The sequence below is a fragment of the Panulirus ornatus genome, chromosome 36 (assembly GCF_036320965.1).
Source record: "Panulirus ornatus isolate Po-2019 chromosome 36, ASM3632096v1, whole genome shotgun sequence".
Lineage (NCBI taxonomy): Eukaryota > Metazoa > Arthropoda > Malacostraca > Decapoda > Palinuridae > Panulirus > Panulirus ornatus.
In genome coordinates, this window is record NC_092259.1 from 12,900,012 (window position 1) to 12,916,080 (window position 16,069).

The window sequence follows — 16,069 nt, forward strand, 5'->3', positions numbered from 1 at the left end:
ACTGGGTTCCTTCGAGACAGGTTAGGGTTAACGTTGTGCGTACATATTTCATATCCCCATGATGAGGTAGACTAGGACCGGGGGCTGTAGAGCCACATTGTTAGGAATTAGTTGAGGTTGGTTAGTTGGTTCTACTTGTTTGAATTAATAGTTTTTCTAGACTTCAAGACGGCAACAAGTATGATGTGCTCTTTAAAGCGACCCCATTGGACTCGGTACAGTTACGAGTGATCTTTTCGCTCATCAGAATTGATAATGATTGCATGAATAGATATTTACGAAAGTTTTTCATGTGTTGGAAAAGTTGATAAATCTAGTTGTAAAGTAGAAATAAGGAATATTAACTCGTGCTGTATAGTATTTGACCCACCCACCGATCTCAGAAAGCCAACAAAATAACTTCTAAAAATTAGTCATAGGAGGCAATTCCAAGAGAGTTCCAACACTTGTCATTGTGCACACTTTAGCGACAAACCTCAGCACATGTGTCTTAAGGGCTCCACTAGTCCAAGGCTGCTCTGCCTCCAGTTGGATATATGTGTGTGTGTGTGTGTGTGTTAGGTTGGCAAAGAGGTCGTGTCAGAAGTGGAAGGGAGAGCAAATTGGAGATGGAAAGATGCCATGAAAAATATTTCAAGTCTTTGGGGCTAGAACAAGCAGGAGGGTGAGGGGTGATGTGGTATACAGGGGACAATCTGCCGTCAGTGAATTTCACTCGCGGTGTAAACTGCAGGCGGAGCCTGATAATGCCTGTATGTTATATATATATATATATATATATATATATATATATATATATATATATATATATATATATATATATATATATATATACTGTGTTTCCAGGGACAGGACTAGAGTGATGGGTTCCTGCGAGACCATCGCCACCTCCTTGAGGGTGGCGAGTGTCCTTTGGATGGCGGCCGTGAGCGTGAGCGTCCATCCTTCCGTCAGCACTGGGCCAGTAATGAGAGGACCGGAAGGCGTGGGTACGCTGCTGAGTCTGGTGGTAGAGCAGCACCTTGAAGGGTGTCACTTGGTGCTGCTTACCGCCGGGCAGGACAGCCTTGTATTCAACCCTATCGTGAGGTAAGACACCGCCAGCTCATGAGTTCATATTTCCGGGTTCCTTATGCATAAGTTGTCTGTTGAAAAAAAGAAATCGTTTCGGAATCGGTTTTGAAATGTGTGTCTTGTTTCCAGCTTCATTTAGTAATAATTTGCTTACGCAAATGTGTAACGATAATGGATATGAAACGTTGCTTCCTTTTCCTGTTCCCAGTTGTAACTGATTGTGGTAAAAAGTATTGTTTCCTTTAATGAATTAAGTATGCTCCAGAGAAGTGGGTTTCTTGTAGTACAGACAGTGTGCTTCTGTGTAATAACAATACTTGCTGTAGGAGAGTATATATATCGTTTACTGAAGGTTTTGATTATCGCTATTCAGGGCGCTGGCAGAAGATTACCAGGCAGGGCTTTTGGTGGATGCATGGAGGTTGTTTTTGACAATACCAGAGGACTCGATCCTTCTGCAGCACTTAAGGGAGGGCGACGCCAAGTTCCCTTGCCGTGCCGTCATCATCGACTTTACCAACGGCGGTTCTACCGAGGAGGTTTATTGGTAAGGGAGATTGTATTGTTCAATGATCCTTTCTGAGAGGCGCTGATGTAAGAGGAGTCTTTCCTACCTGGTCGAATCTTGACCTCCAATGCGGTGTATTTATGGCCTCATTGAAGGATGGAAACCTCAGAGGTTGTCTGGAAATATGAATCTGTACAAATGCAGAAATGAAATCAAACAATTGATGTATTGTACAAGGTAGCAGAACACAATACGTCGTATTTCCTATGAAATATAGGTGGTTTCATGGTTGCATTTTATACCGAATGTGCATTGGATAAATGTGTACTGTCTGGATGATACAATGTACTTGTATGAATGTTGTATGTGATGGATGATACATGTAATTCGTCTTATGTTAAACACTGTGGTTTGGTGGATGATAAATGTAGTTAGTTACATATTAAACACAATGGGTAATACATTGTGGACGGTAGCTTGTACACTTTTGATTTCCGGTCGTATATTTTTACACAGCATGGTCTGTATTTTCGTGTGTTGCTAGGATACACGGTCATCACGTCCCGTTCACAGGTTTCTAGAGGAGAGTCACCTGTACCTGTGGCCAGAGACGCGGGTGGTGGTGGTGGGTGATGTTAACCACGTCCACATGGTCCTCAACCACCGCGTGTTCCGCAACACTGCCAACACTCTCTACCTCGCCCTCCACGCCCACGCCCTAATCCAAAACTCGCCCCCACAACTTTGGGTCGACACTACTGCGAAGGCGCAGACGCAGAATAACTGTACCGCTCAGGACCTAATTGCTAAAGGGCCCCGTGGTAAGTAACATTGATAATTATGAGAACAAATCCAAATTACATACGCATGTATAAATAAGTAACATTACTAGTGATTACGGTGGTTTTAGAAAGTGGTAATAACGTGTATCTAGAATTTTTAAAAGCTTTACATTTCGAGCGAGGAAGACAAACAGGATTTGAAAAGTGAAGTATATACAGAAAACACATCTTTAGTGATGGCATTTTAGATACTTTATTCATTCCTCTTCATTTTTTGGGGGGGAAATTGTAGGATCTCCCAAGGGCTGCAGAGAAGTGGAAGCATATTATCGTTGTCTTTACTGTGATCAGGGAGAGCCAGCCATCCTACTGCTGGACCGTTGGACGCTGCAGGCGGGCTTCCGCACCAACCGCGATCTCTTTCCTGGCCAGTCTTATCCCCTGCGCAGCCTTCCGTGGTCACTGTAGCAGCCACACACACACACTATTCTGTGTTCGCCTACCACATTCTTTTGAATCAGTCTTGCTCACCACACCCTCTCCCCTTGTTAGGAAACACCACGTCGTAATGAAGTCACTCTTTTTGCTTGTATTCATGATGCATGGTGTAACACATTCATAGTCACCTCTGTTTTGTGTGATCTGTATGTTTGCATCTTGCGTGTAAATGGTTATATATATATACATATATATATATATATATATATATATATATATATATATATATATATATATATATATACATATATGATATAATTCGAGAAAGAAATATGCATTGGTTAACTAAACGCATGATAATGTCACTGTGATGAAATAATATGTTCCTACTTTCCTATCAATTGCATGATAAAAAAAAAAGGCTAATTCCAGCAGCGATGATGTATTTCAAGCAATTACTTTTGACATGAAAGGTGGACAATTAGCTAGTATCATCACACAGTCGACAACTGTAAAGTAATTCTGTGAAAATTCCGTCGAGGTTGCATCTGTTGATATGTAACGCGACTGCGTTGTTATAAGTAAATTGACTTCAAGAAACATAATTAGAAATATTCTAGTATTGAAAATGTCAAAATATATCAATTTCTGTAATGCAGGTGTAGTATCCATCATGCAGCATGTCATATTTAATGTTTGTTTTTCTCTAAAAATTACTTTATTCTGCTTTTCATCTGTACGAACTTATGTCATTGACATTACCCGTCTTTACAGACCAGTTCCAGAACTTTCAAGGGCACACCTTCCGGATAGTATCAATGAAATGGTTCCCCTTCCTGGAATTCACGTTGGACAGCAACGCCTCGGCCACCACCGTCACCCCGCGGGACTCTTTGGACTACCGTTCCCTCACCTCCATGTCTAGCATTCTCAACTTCACGTTAGTGTTATTACATTTTATAGTCATGTTATCTGGGACATCGAGAGAGATAGATGCCTTTCAGAGTATTCTACCTAGCGTATAGGTTTCAGAGCTGTCTTGTTTTTGTTTTTAGATTAGTCTTGTTTCACTCGTCAAACTGAGTACGCTGTATTTCTGCAAAAAGCTATGCTGATAGAATGGGAAGTAAACGTTTATGCAAACCAATATGAACAACTTGAACTGGGTTTATTTCATTGAAAAACTTGGCGTCATTTATTGATGCTTTATTTTCAGTTTACTCATACTGTGCAGAAACGCAGAACCCTTGGAGATGACCCCTGGCGATGTGTAATTGATTTTGTGTTGCTATTACAGTGTGTGCGTGGTCAGTTGTCTGTAAAGTGGTAGGATCGCTACCGATAACAGATCAAAGGGAGGTTTTTGGTATATTTTTGATGACTGATACAAAGACTATTAGTCTTATAGAAAAAAAAACAAAACTTGGAAATGCCAGGGTTTATATCGAATTTGAAGACTAAATGTTCCCCGAATTCACAACTGTCTGTTTAAGGAAGGTAAACGGAAGCTTAGATTTCGTAAAGCGTCGTATTGAAAATGATGGCTAGGATATTTTATATAGCTTCGAGGAGGCAGTGACTTGGGGAACTGAATAATTTGTTACGAGGTCATTGGTGTATATCTCAAGTGATATTTTGAAATAGTATATTACATGCTTTTGAATTTTTATTAATGGTAAAGCCAATGTTAGTCAAAATTAGGTGGTGTTATACTTGTCTAGGTAAATCCTCAGCGAGACAACAAAACGCATTCGTTGTGTGTGAACATCCCAAATTGATATAAATTTACGAAGGACTGTACACATGTGGTACTATGCATATGAATCGTGGGCACTAAGAAATCGATAGAAAACATTTTCAAAACTTTTTCTTTCATTATTGTATGTTGTGCCAACAGATACGTGATGCGAACGCCCTGGGACAGCCAGTGGGGCGTATCTCAGGGCGACGGTAACTGGACGGGGACGGTGGGTACGTTGCAACACCACCAGGCAGACTTCTCCATGTTACTGTCGTGGCTAGGCTCCCGTATGGCCGTCGTCGACTACTCACGAGTTTATGTGTCGGAGCCGCTCGTCATTGTAACCTCCAAGCTTGGACCTCTGCCGCAGATCTTCGCCCTTGTCAGGCCATTCCCAGGTACACGACAGTTTATAGAAAGCTGGAAGTGTCAAATAATCAAGGGCGGGCTTTCTATAATCCATATGAAAGTCTATGCCTGTACACGTCAGAAACAGCATTAAATACACTCCATATATCGCTGAATTTAGTAATATATTATTCAGTGTTCTGGACTTTCATTGAGGATGTTTTCCTTGCAGTTATGTTGTGGATGGCTATACTGTTTATGTGTATGGTGATCGGTGTGACTATGTGGATGCTGCAGGGGCTACGGACGCGGGTGTCGGGAGGTAGGAGGATGGAGCTGAGCTTTGCGCTGATGCAGGCGTGGGGTATACTGTTAGAGGACCCTCCTCCCAGGCTTTCCACCAACATCACTGGACGGGTAAGGTAGAGCTCATGCTTGCATCGCGTTTGGTACCGGGAGCAAGAATCATATATTAATAGGTAAAGAGAGACGAGTTACGTGATGTAGTTTGTAGGAAATAGTTCTGAAGCTTTAGGGGTTGTATTTAAGTGTTTGCATTTAAAATGTTTGTGACTTTTGCGTAATGTTTGAGTGACTTTTGCGTAGGAGGGCAGATATGAAGTTTCATGAGATTTTCATTAACATTTTTTATCCCTTGTGTTTTACTATCTGGGGCACGCTACGCTACGGAATAAGTTTTGTTTTTCTATTAGATTTTTGAAATAGTTCTCATTTAGACGCAACTCAAGAGTGTATGCTCTTTGCTGCAGATGTTGGTGGGGTGGTGGTGGGTGTTCTGTATGCTGATCACCTCCGCCTATCGATCCTCCCTGATTGCTCATCTTTCCGTACCGGACAAGTCGCCCACAATCGACACCCTAGAGCAACTGCTGAATCAGGATGGCTGGACATGGGGTATGGAAGGCACCTACGGCATAGGCTGGGAATGGTTCAAGGAGAGCACCTTACCCACAGTCCAGCAAATATACCAGCGTATTAAGGTAAGTCCGCCATTATGGGGTGTGATCACAGCAACAAACATTTGCGAAAATTTCAGTCACGAAATGATTAGAAATGAAGAGACAAAGAATTTTAGTTAATTTGTTCTGAACATCTTTAATGGAGTTAAAGATGGGCTTTAACTAGTACAGAGTACCGTAGATTTTTTTTCCATTAATCGTATTTCCACTTCCTCAGGAATTTTCCTTTCTCTCTTGATTCGCTATTGTTAGTTTGCACGTTCCGCATTATAGAGTTTAGTCTGTATTGCAGTTGTTTCCTTAATTAGATGATACAGTAAACTCTTATTTGTTTGAGAAGATGGATCATTATGATTCTGTTTGAAGTGAATCGTTGGAAAAATACCTGTTTGTAAGTTTGTAACATTAGATTTTTGTTTGTTACAGAAAGAATTAGGTTTATCGTACATTATCAAACACCAAAATTTATGATACATCATTCTTTAGACTTTTTTTTGAATCTGTAAATACCGTAACACTTCATACTCAGTATTAGACCACGTTACTGTATCATCATGAGTGCTCTCTGAAAATACTATTCAGAGAAGCGTGAAGATTGTAATTCGATTCTTTTTTAGTTCAGCCTCATTGCAAGCAAGCATTAACTGAAAGATCATTGATATTTAGCGCTAGATCTCACAGTGAACATAGTTAATTCCTCAAATTAACTAACTTCTGTGGAGTATTAGAACAGATCTGTATATCTTCTTTCTTTTCGATGGTCAAGTATTAGTAATGTCTTGATTCTGTAGAAGAAAAGTCCGCTGTGCAGCTATGACTTTGGTGTGAAATATTAAAAGGAAATATTAGATTTGCACATACTGAACTCGCCTAACTTTTTCCGCGCAGGCCATGGATGCTGACGAACACCTGGAGCGGGTGTTACGGGGACGGCACGCCTTCCTCACCTGGAAGTACTACATACGTACCATCATCGCCTCCCGCTTCACCGACTCTTTCGGATACACGCCCATCTACACCGGTCGCAGCGAGTACATCAATTATGGCGGCTACGGCTGGGGATTCAGGTTGGTCCTTGCCTCTTGCTACCATTACAGTGCATTGGGAAGTGGTATTTGGGTTTACTTGTCAGGTCAGATGATATCTGAGTGTTTTTGTGGTTTTCCCTCTGTACCCATTGATACTAAAGGTATCTGTTGCTTTCTGACTGAGTTAGAGACGCCATTCACGAGCGAAAGTACTTTCATTGTATTTTATCTTCACTAAATGTGGTGTTATGTAATGGGGATAATCTAGCAGATCTCATGATTTTTATAGTGAATCTTAAGAGTGAATATATATATATATATATATATATATATATATATATATATATATATATATATATATATATATATATATATATATATAGATGCAAAGAAAAACAAAAATACATACAATCGTATTTTTCCTTCACACGTTCCATTTTCCCACCTCAGTGAGGTAGCGTCAGGAACAGACGACTCGGCCTCTGAGGAAACTTGTTCGTCTAGCTCCAACTGTTTCCTCCTTGAGATAGTCATACAAGAGGGTAGAAAATCCAGCCTTCCCGCTGCTGCACTTGCATAAGTAATATCTTTCGTGCATACACCCACCCCCTCAACACACGCGCACACACACACACACACACACACACACACACAGTAACCGGGTTAGTGGGGTAGTGCGTGAGTATGGACGCATGAATATTAAAGCCTGCTTATGTAACAGGAAAGGCGCACCGTTCCGGAAGCGTATCGATGGACTGAAGCAGCGGCTGCTGGAGGGCGGCCTCATCAACTTCTGGATGAACGACCTTATCCTGGCGGCGTCCAGGGAGGCACGCCGGAACAACGCCAAGAACGAGGCCTCACCACGGGTAAGTTGATCCAACTCATTCATAGTCTATTCTCATTGTTATTACCTGTAGGTACACCTGGGTTTCAGGCGCGACGTCACTGCCCCCCTCCCTCCCCTCCTCCCCCTCACTTTTTTAAGTGTCATGCCTCCGTTGTGAAACCCAGGGTGCTGGGGAGACATCAGTGTCTCCCCTCCACTGGGACAGTCAAGGCAAAGAACTTTTAGCTTCAAAGGCGTCCATCCCATCCCCTTCTACTTGAATATAGCACAGCCTTGCAGCTGCTGGGTTCTCAAGATAACTCTTCCTAGGGTTATGTCCCCAAAACACTCATTTTCAAAACGGGTTTTGAGGCTGTGAAATGATAGCGATATACGTGTGTGTGTGTGTGTAGTGTACATATATATGTAGGTGTTCGTGAACTCTGCCTGCAAGTGGTAACACTGCGAATGAGACGTCATCTTCGACGAAGCTGTAGTGTTATTGTAAGTTGACGGAAACGAGTGCAGTTTTGTTGAAGATCTCCTTGCCCGATACAGTGTTTGTTTGCATAGTCTTGCTGCCTCAGACTTAATCTTGCTCTAACGGTTTTAAAAGTCAGCTTCGGACGTGCAAGAGTTTCAGATATTCTTTGAAAAAAAGACATTCACAAGGGGTTTCGATGATCATGTTTGTGCTATTACAAGCGGTATCTTAAGAGAACAATATGTGTGAAGAGGCAAGTACTGCTGCTTTTGGCCTTTGTGATGTAGACTGTTTTGCATGTGGGATATAATTAGTTAGATTGGACTTGCAGAAGCTACAAAGGTGTTGTCGAACTTGTTAATGCAAATTGTTAATGCAGGAGGGTTGTAGGATGGTGATACTGTGCACACAACACCTCTGCTTGTGATTGTTTGTGTTACATGAGGTGTCTTTCCAGTTTTTGCTGAGCCTGCAGCTGCTCTCTGGGTCTGTTGATTACCCACTTTATGTAAACTGTTGTTCTATGATGCTGGTCATGCAGCAGTTACGGGTGAACATAAATGATCATGCTGGTGCAGTCTGTTGTTTCAGAAAGGGTGTCTGGCAAGGTTGAAGGCTTCAGAGAAGTTAACGGGTTTTTAATGATCCTGCTGACGTAAACAATTGTTCTGGGAGATTCTTGCCTAGGCAGCACAGAGCTTCCAGCAGCTGCAGTAGGATCGGTAGCTCTGATACTGAAGGAAAGGTCAAGCAGGGAAGGGCGGGGAATGCAGCTATTATTTTTTTTTTTCCATAACTGACACTCGTCAAAAGAAGTGTCTGGCAAACTAGTGTTATCCCACAAGTATTGATGACTCGGATGTTCCACACAGCAGGTGTGGTAGGTGTCTAGCAGGGTGGTGTTGCATGTACGACAGCAGCTACCTGTGCGTTGATGCCCCCAACTGATGTGCATTGTTGTTGCAGGAGGTGTCTGGAAGGGTCGTGCTGGGTCTACAGCATCTACAGGGTGCCTTTTACCTCTTAGGATTGGGCTTCTTCATTGCTTCACTCGTCCTGTTTGCTGAGAGACTTACGATTAAGTTCCTCTAGAGGAAGAGTGTGTTATGTAAAGATGGTAAACTAACCCTTGCATTCCTTATGAAATGTTAGGATGCTGACTGATTAAAGTTTTAGGGATGAATATTCTCCCATTAAGCTTTTGTTGTCTCTGCTCTGATCATAGTTTTATTGGATGCATAATCCACACGATCATGTTGTAGAAATTTTGCAGTATTCATAATGAAAGGTCCTTTATATGGCTAGTGTTATCATACGGTCATAAGGCGCTCTTGAGAAGATGTTTGTGTTTCATTTTTACCTGATAATGATGATTCTTACTCGGCTGTACCCCGTTCTTTCTTACCACACTATGTCTGGCATGAACCGTGGCCTGAAGAAGATTATTACTTGTGTTACTTTGATGCTGTGTTTTATAACAACCCTGAAACTGCATCACAGGTCACCTGATATTCCGATATTTTCAACAGATGTGTTGGATTAATATAGGCAGTTGTTTAGAAAAAGAAATCAATTTTCAGTCAATGATGATTTGACAAAGTGTCTAACATACCGTTGGTTTAAAATCTTTTGAATTAGATACTTTTCTAAAGTATGGAATGTGGGTATGCTGAAAAGAATGAATTCTTTCGTGTTGTGATGTAATAGTAAAGGAAAATTTCTTGTGAATTGTTTTACTGTAAATGTTTCTGCTTTCATAAGCATTAACACTTAACTTGTGAATTGATTTGATTATACAGTAAAGTTGACCAGAATTTTAGATATATTATCATTATGATTCCTTCTTAAAAGAACGATGTTTACCACAAACAGAAGTCATTTTGTTACATCGAGTCATCCCTTCAGGTTAGGTGAGCGCTGTGCAATAGCCATGCCTTTTGGCAAAATGGTAGAAGCAATAGATGGAAGCAGTAGGTAGGAATATTAGACAGGGACATAAGGTAGAAGTAAATGGCCTGGTAAGGGTGAAACACCAAAGGCTAAGAAACGCATCTGGGGTTCAGCAGTTGTGTAGGCTCGTTTGCCATGGCCACCCCCTTGAGGAAGTTCCCAAAGGGAACGGGCGTCAGATAAAAATATATAGATAGACTGATATTTGCTTAATGATGCCTGGAATAATGATTTCATTTTGCATTAACTATTCAAAGTGATGATCAGTCGCTGGGGCTTGGCTGAAGGAGGGTGATGATCCCCTGGTATGTCACAGTGTGATCAAGAAATGCTATCCTCTGTCTTCCGTCTGATGGAACATTTATAGCAATTCACGTTAGTTACATTTCATGGTAAAGGTTGCTTGTGAGTCTGGCATCCTCCAGTTCATAAAGACTTCGTTGGCATAGCGGTATGTAGTGCAGTGATTTATTTAGCACAATATTTTTCACATTGTTCGTAAGACCAGCTGTTCATAGTAAAGTAATGGAGCCTCCAGTGTCTTATGTGCTTTGTTCATGTGAATCATCAGATCATGTTGGTCATTGTAGCTACCAGGAACGGTGTACAGGAGTGAGTTTTTGCCTCGAAAGTGTAGTATTATGTGAATTGTAGCAGCAAGGTCACGTGAAATGTAGCAGCTTACTGTAGTGTTAGGAACTATAGGTAAAATGTTGTGTCATGAGTTTTATTCTCTTAAGCCCATTCCAGTTTATTGTAGATGTCACATAGTGTTGTGTATTATAGATATGTAGTCCACAGTGTTTCAGTTATCTTCGTTGGAATTGATACATACGTATTTCAGATGAAATTTGCTTTCTTCTTGTTTTTAAATAGTATATCACAAGTATTTCTGATGTCTTCAGAAATGTCAGAATTGGTTATATTTGTATTACCAGATATTTTAGATTGCATGTTTTAGTTTCTGTATCCAGTGTTCTGTTCTGTAGCTGCCTCTTCCAGTTTTGTAAGCTGCAGGTGTTTGATCTAATTTTGACTTTAACACTGCAGTTTCAGTTGGCCGGTGAATTACTCTAAAGTTTTCCTTTATTTTGTGTATTTCAACTTAAGATTTACTGTGGAATAAAGGACTGAGAAATAATCATTATCCAACATCAGAGTCACGTAGCCCAAGTTTGCTTATGAATAATGAATACAGCCAGTTGTCTAAATATACAATATATATTAATAATCATCTACATTTAAAGTACATAAAGATCTCAACACATGATAAAATCAGTAGAAACATTTTATAAATCTTTATGGGGTAGTAAGTATATTATGCTTGCTGTTGTTCCATCAATGCGTTGAAATATCATACATAACATTATCCTCGACTGAAGTTCCTACGTACCTTTGAATGGACGCACTGAGAGCACAAGAGCTGCGGTTAAGACGATAATGAATAGAGTCTGAGAAATATCACATTTACCTCAGCTTTGTGGATGTTCGAATAAGGTCGTGTGTGGTACCTTAGTCCAGGGGGATGTACAGTCTGTGTGAGCGACCACTACAACACCCTCGTTAGGTTGTCCAACAACGTCCCATTAAGGATACTTGCCTACACCTCCACTACTGTCGTTCCGAATCAGTGTTGCTCCACATAAAATGAAATATGTACATGATAACTAGATTGCCATGGCATGACCTTCATCCGCTGTCATAAAGTTAGTGGGTCAGTCTGTACTGTCTACCGAGCAGGACACATTAGTAGGTCATTAATTGAACTCTAATCCTGTTACTTCCTCGAAGTTGCATGTCCAACTTCTCTGTACAAACAGCAAGGACACGAGCCCTGGGATAGCTTCTCTACCAGAGCAATAAAATAATTTATGTCGGACTGCATACAACTTAATCCAAGGCAGGCAAGAACAGTAAGGTTAGTCAGTTAGTCTGACTCGAGGTTTGAAGGTGCAAGTCTATGAGAGCGCCGTAGAAGTTTACTTAACATCTATGTGGGGTTTTATGTACAAGGTATGACGAGAACATTAATCATATGAATACAGTTAATGCACAATAACAGGAGAGGCGAAACAATTCTATTTGGTTTGAAGACCAGCTTGTCACACATGATTTCTAACTTGCAACAGCGTTGGCAGATTCGCGTCAACGCAGGCAGCGTACTATCATCTCGGCTGATGCAGACATGAGAAGCAAATGAGACCAGCCAATGATAACTGACTGTCCAACTCGTTACGCTTCCTCGTTTTATTCTTGGCATCAGCATGTGCAAGAGCCCGCCAGTGTTTTCACAGTCACAACAAGCTCACCATATATCTTCACGTGACGGTGAGGTGATGCTCCACCTGCCCAACTAAAGCATCGATTTCAGTATACGTAACCATTCCAGGTAGTCGTCAGCAGTGGCAGAATACCATACCATAGTGGTAGTATTGAAAGTCAGTTGCATATTAACACACCACTTCCGTATTCGTCAACACTGTGTTCTGTCTTGTGAGCCCCTGACATTCCTGTCACTATTTACACCCAGCTAGGCTGCCCACTCTAACAGACAGAGCACCGTTGGCTTGATTCCTTCTGTGCTAAAGCCAGCTCAACTGGCATTAGCACCTCTACGTTTCTCTACCCATCTACAAGACTAAGACTCAAGCTAAATTAGTGCGTGTATATAAGCATCACTTATAACCCTCCCCTACATTTCCTGGGTATTGAGGTCATCCTTGTATTCAGCACAGTCCATGCATTTGACGAGGCCAGACTCATCGCAGCTGGAGCACTTAAGGGCCACAAACTCGAGGGTGAAGTCGTTGCGATGGACTGATTTCTTGGAGCCGTTGCAGACGGAGCAGGGCAGGAGGCGGAACCCTCCACAGGTGTCGCAAAGGACGCTCGTTGTTGCTGCCTTCTGTAGGAGAGATTGTTTATTTAGTTTATGCAGTGTGAAAGGGTCTCAAGTGAATAATTGTGGTTATTACTAGAATTCATCCTCGTTTAAAATACCTTGTGATTTTCATAACTACTTGGCGTCTTGAAGACAGTGTTTAGGTTATCGTGTCAGTAACCATGTATGGACTTAAAGTTCAAGATATAAAGTTAATAGATTACTCAGTTTCGATAAGATCCGTATCTAGTATAATTATCAGTTAATGGATTAGTGATACTATTCATTGTGCTAGTGAATTGTAAGACCAGGTTGGCTGATGTCTGGTGTTCGTGACCTTGAAAAGAGGGTTATTAAAGTACTATGATTACCATTGATTTTAGGGGAGCGCATTGGACATGAAGGTTAAGGGTCAGTAGGACTCTGTAGTACTACCACTAGCCAGGGACCTGAGGTTCGGGGGGACCAACTTACCCTGTAGGGCTGGAGAAGTCGTCGCAGTTCCCCACACTCGTTCATACGTTCGATCTGCCCGGCGTCCTGTGGAAAGAACAACCACATGTAACTGGTGTGTTCCTGCCTCCTCCTCCTCCTCCCTCCTCATTTTGCTCTTACCTCCTCCTCCTCCTGTTCCCGTCTCTTCTCTTGCTCACCTCCCCACACCTACTCCCGCTTCCCATCAGTCACACGGTATGAGCTGGGCTACTGCAGTACGGGCTTTCAGTTGAGGATGATAGGAATAACATTCCATTCCACTTAAAAGATTTACCCCGTGAACTGGAGGGTATGACCCTTGAGCACGACGTCGGCTCGAACCATAGGTATGGTGGTCTAACACTTGACCTAAAACTTTATATAGGGTCAGGTCGTGTCCAAGATGCCGGGGGGGAACCATGGAAACGTCTGTGGGGCCTGGTTGTTCATAAGGGGGCTGTGGTTTCGGTGCACTGGACATGAAAGCTATAGCATGGATGCGGGAATTTGTTCGTTATAGTGGGCAATTTATAGTAATACTGTTGGTACTTGTAGTAGAAATACTGGCATCACCTTTTAAGGGCAGGACTTACCCCAAGGTACTGTCCCTCCAGGAAAACGTGAGGTACGGTGATGTTCTTGCTGCGGAGTCGATCAAGCAGCTGGAGCTGGGTGTCTCGAGCCATGAAGACGTCTCTCTCCTCGAACCGTACGAGAAGCGTCCACAGGATCTTCCTGATGCGGAGGCAACGTTCGTATGTGTCGCGCACGATGCCCAGCGTCGTCACGTATACGACGACCTTGCCCCGCTCCCGCTCCATGAAGTGCTGGAACGAAACATGGGTTTATATAGTGATGATACAAAATGAATTCATGTAGAGATGGAACGAAAGAAGGGTTTATATGGTGATGATATAAAATGGTTTATGTAGAGGTGGCACGAAACAGGATTATATAGCGTTGGATCGAAACGTGTGAGTTTATGTAGTGTTTCAACAATACGGGTCCGGTTAGTGCAGTCTGGCAGTAGCTGTTGACTGCGGCGCAAATCAATCAAATCCGATGTGGCAGAAAATGTTGACACTAACGGCCGCGGTTACGAGACAGTGCGATGACAGAGAACACAAGTGAGAAGTTATTGTAGTGTTTGAGACAGTCCGATGACAAGAGAACGCAAGTGACAAGTTAGAATAGGGTCTGGTAGTGTTTTCAAACCACTTGATCATAATGGTGATGTGTTGGGTGGGTGTGTTGGCCTGGCCTTTGTCCTTGCCCTTGGCCTTTAGGGTCGATTCAAACTCAAGGCCATTGTACACAAGGGTACTAACGTCTACTCAAGGGGCGTACCCTCGTGATGAAGGGGTTAATGGGCGTTTAGTTTGCATCTGATACAAGTCACTTCATTGGCGACATCGAGAGATAGGTATGGCTGTAAAATATAGAAAAGTCTGGTCTTTTGGCAGTCAGGGAACATTGACTACATTACAGAAGTTCGCAATGCCATGAAAAGTTTCGTAACAATATTTAGATAACAGGTGGGAACATTTAGAAGAGTTTGGTAGCAACATTTAGAGGACATCTCGACGGCAATATTGCGAGTGCAGCTCGCCACCATCGTTTATGGAACGAGTGAGGTAGCAACATGAAGAGGAAGTTCCGCGAGGTTACTTGCTTGAGTCAGAAAAAAATACGTGAAAAAAAACTAGGCCTCCGTTACCCACGTTTTCAGTATACCAGTAAAGCAAAATATCCATTGCAAGCGTCAGAGCTGGTGTGACCACATAGCAGCGATCCAACCGTTAGTATGTTTTTTTCCTTAAGCTGAAGCGGGATTGGCAAGTGAACTCCCTAATCAAGGCATCCATTAACCGTGCATACATATAGCTATACCGACCCCGGGTGGAGGATAAACAGCTTGGGTGGATTTCTGGCCGACTCCCTCACCCGTGATTCAATTGAACCCATTTGAGCTTAACTGAGGGCCGACTGCGTGCATGCATCATGCTATATACTACACCAGGGAGGCTCTAACGCGTTTTAACTGCTTTTAAAGTTGTTAGGTGCTTTACCTTGAGAAGTGGGTTAACTTAAGTCGCTCTGACACTGACTTTTGTACACACACACACACACACACACACACACACACACATGCACATATCCTGACGATATGATCATTACACGAAAGTGCACTTGGGAACTTGTGTTATATTTCCCTTGTGGTTATCAGCAAATCCAAGTTCGCGCATCACTGTGACCTCCTCTAATATATATATATATATATATATATATATATATATATATATATATATATATATATATATAATATATAAATATATATATATATATATATATATATATATATATATATATATATATATATATATATATATATATATATATATATATATATATATATATATATATATATATATATATATATATATATATATATATAATCTGATACAGGTTGCTCACTAATTGCCATGAACAGTTACAGCAGAAACTTTTAAGCCTTTAATAGTTCTTAAGCCATGGAAACATGTTCTGAGGTG

The 16,069-nt window shown here is 41.7% G+C and overlaps 2 protein-coding genes across 9 annotated transcripts in view; one reads left to right on the forward strand and one right to left on the reverse strand.

Moving 5' to 3' along the window:
* The window catches only part of LOC139760366 (probable glutamate receptor), a 183,599-nt gene that overhangs the window by 9,854 nt on the left and 157,676 nt on the right, over nucleotides 1–16,069 (forward strand). For 7 of the 8 annotated variants that reach the window (XM_071683442.1, XM_071683444.1, XM_071683445.1 and 4 more), the window contains exons 2-10: nucleotides 847–1,089; nucleotides 1,448–1,621; nucleotides 2,156–2,403; nucleotides 3,577–3,742; nucleotides 4,700–4,941; nucleotides 5,124–5,308; nucleotides 5,662–5,892; nucleotides 6,760–6,938; nucleotides 7,621–7,768. In XM_071683442.1, coding sequence (XP_071539543.1) covers nucleotides 863–1,089; nucleotides 1,448–1,621; nucleotides 2,156–2,403; nucleotides 3,577–3,742; nucleotides 4,700–4,941; nucleotides 5,124–5,308; nucleotides 5,662–5,892; nucleotides 6,760–6,938; nucleotides 7,621–7,768 — 1,800 coding nt within the window. In that variant the 5' untranslated portion in view covers nucleotides 847–862. Of the gene's footprint in view, nucleotides 1–846; nucleotides 1,090–1,447; nucleotides 1,622–2,155; nucleotides 2,404–3,576; nucleotides 3,743–4,699; nucleotides 4,942–5,123; nucleotides 5,309–5,661; nucleotides 5,893–6,759; nucleotides 6,939–7,620; nucleotides 7,769–9,178; nucleotides 10,010–16,069 lie in introns of those variants that run through there. The other variant, XM_071683448.1, reaches the window with a different exon arrangement.
* Nucleotides 11,365–16,069, reverse strand: part of LOC139760367 (uncharacterized) — a 50,536-nt gene continuing 45,831 nt past the window's right edge. Inside the window, exons 2-4 of the mRNA XM_071683451.1 lie at nucleotides 14,111–14,344; nucleotides 13,518–13,583; nucleotides 11,365–13,067 (exon numbers count right to left, since the gene is read on the reverse strand). Of these exons, the coding sequence (XP_071539552.1) occupies nucleotides 12,855–13,067; nucleotides 13,518–13,583; nucleotides 14,111–14,344 (513 nt within the window). The 3' untranslated portion in view covers nucleotides 11,365–12,854. The remainder of the gene's footprint in view (nucleotides 13,068–13,517; nucleotides 13,584–14,110; nucleotides 14,345–16,069) is intronic.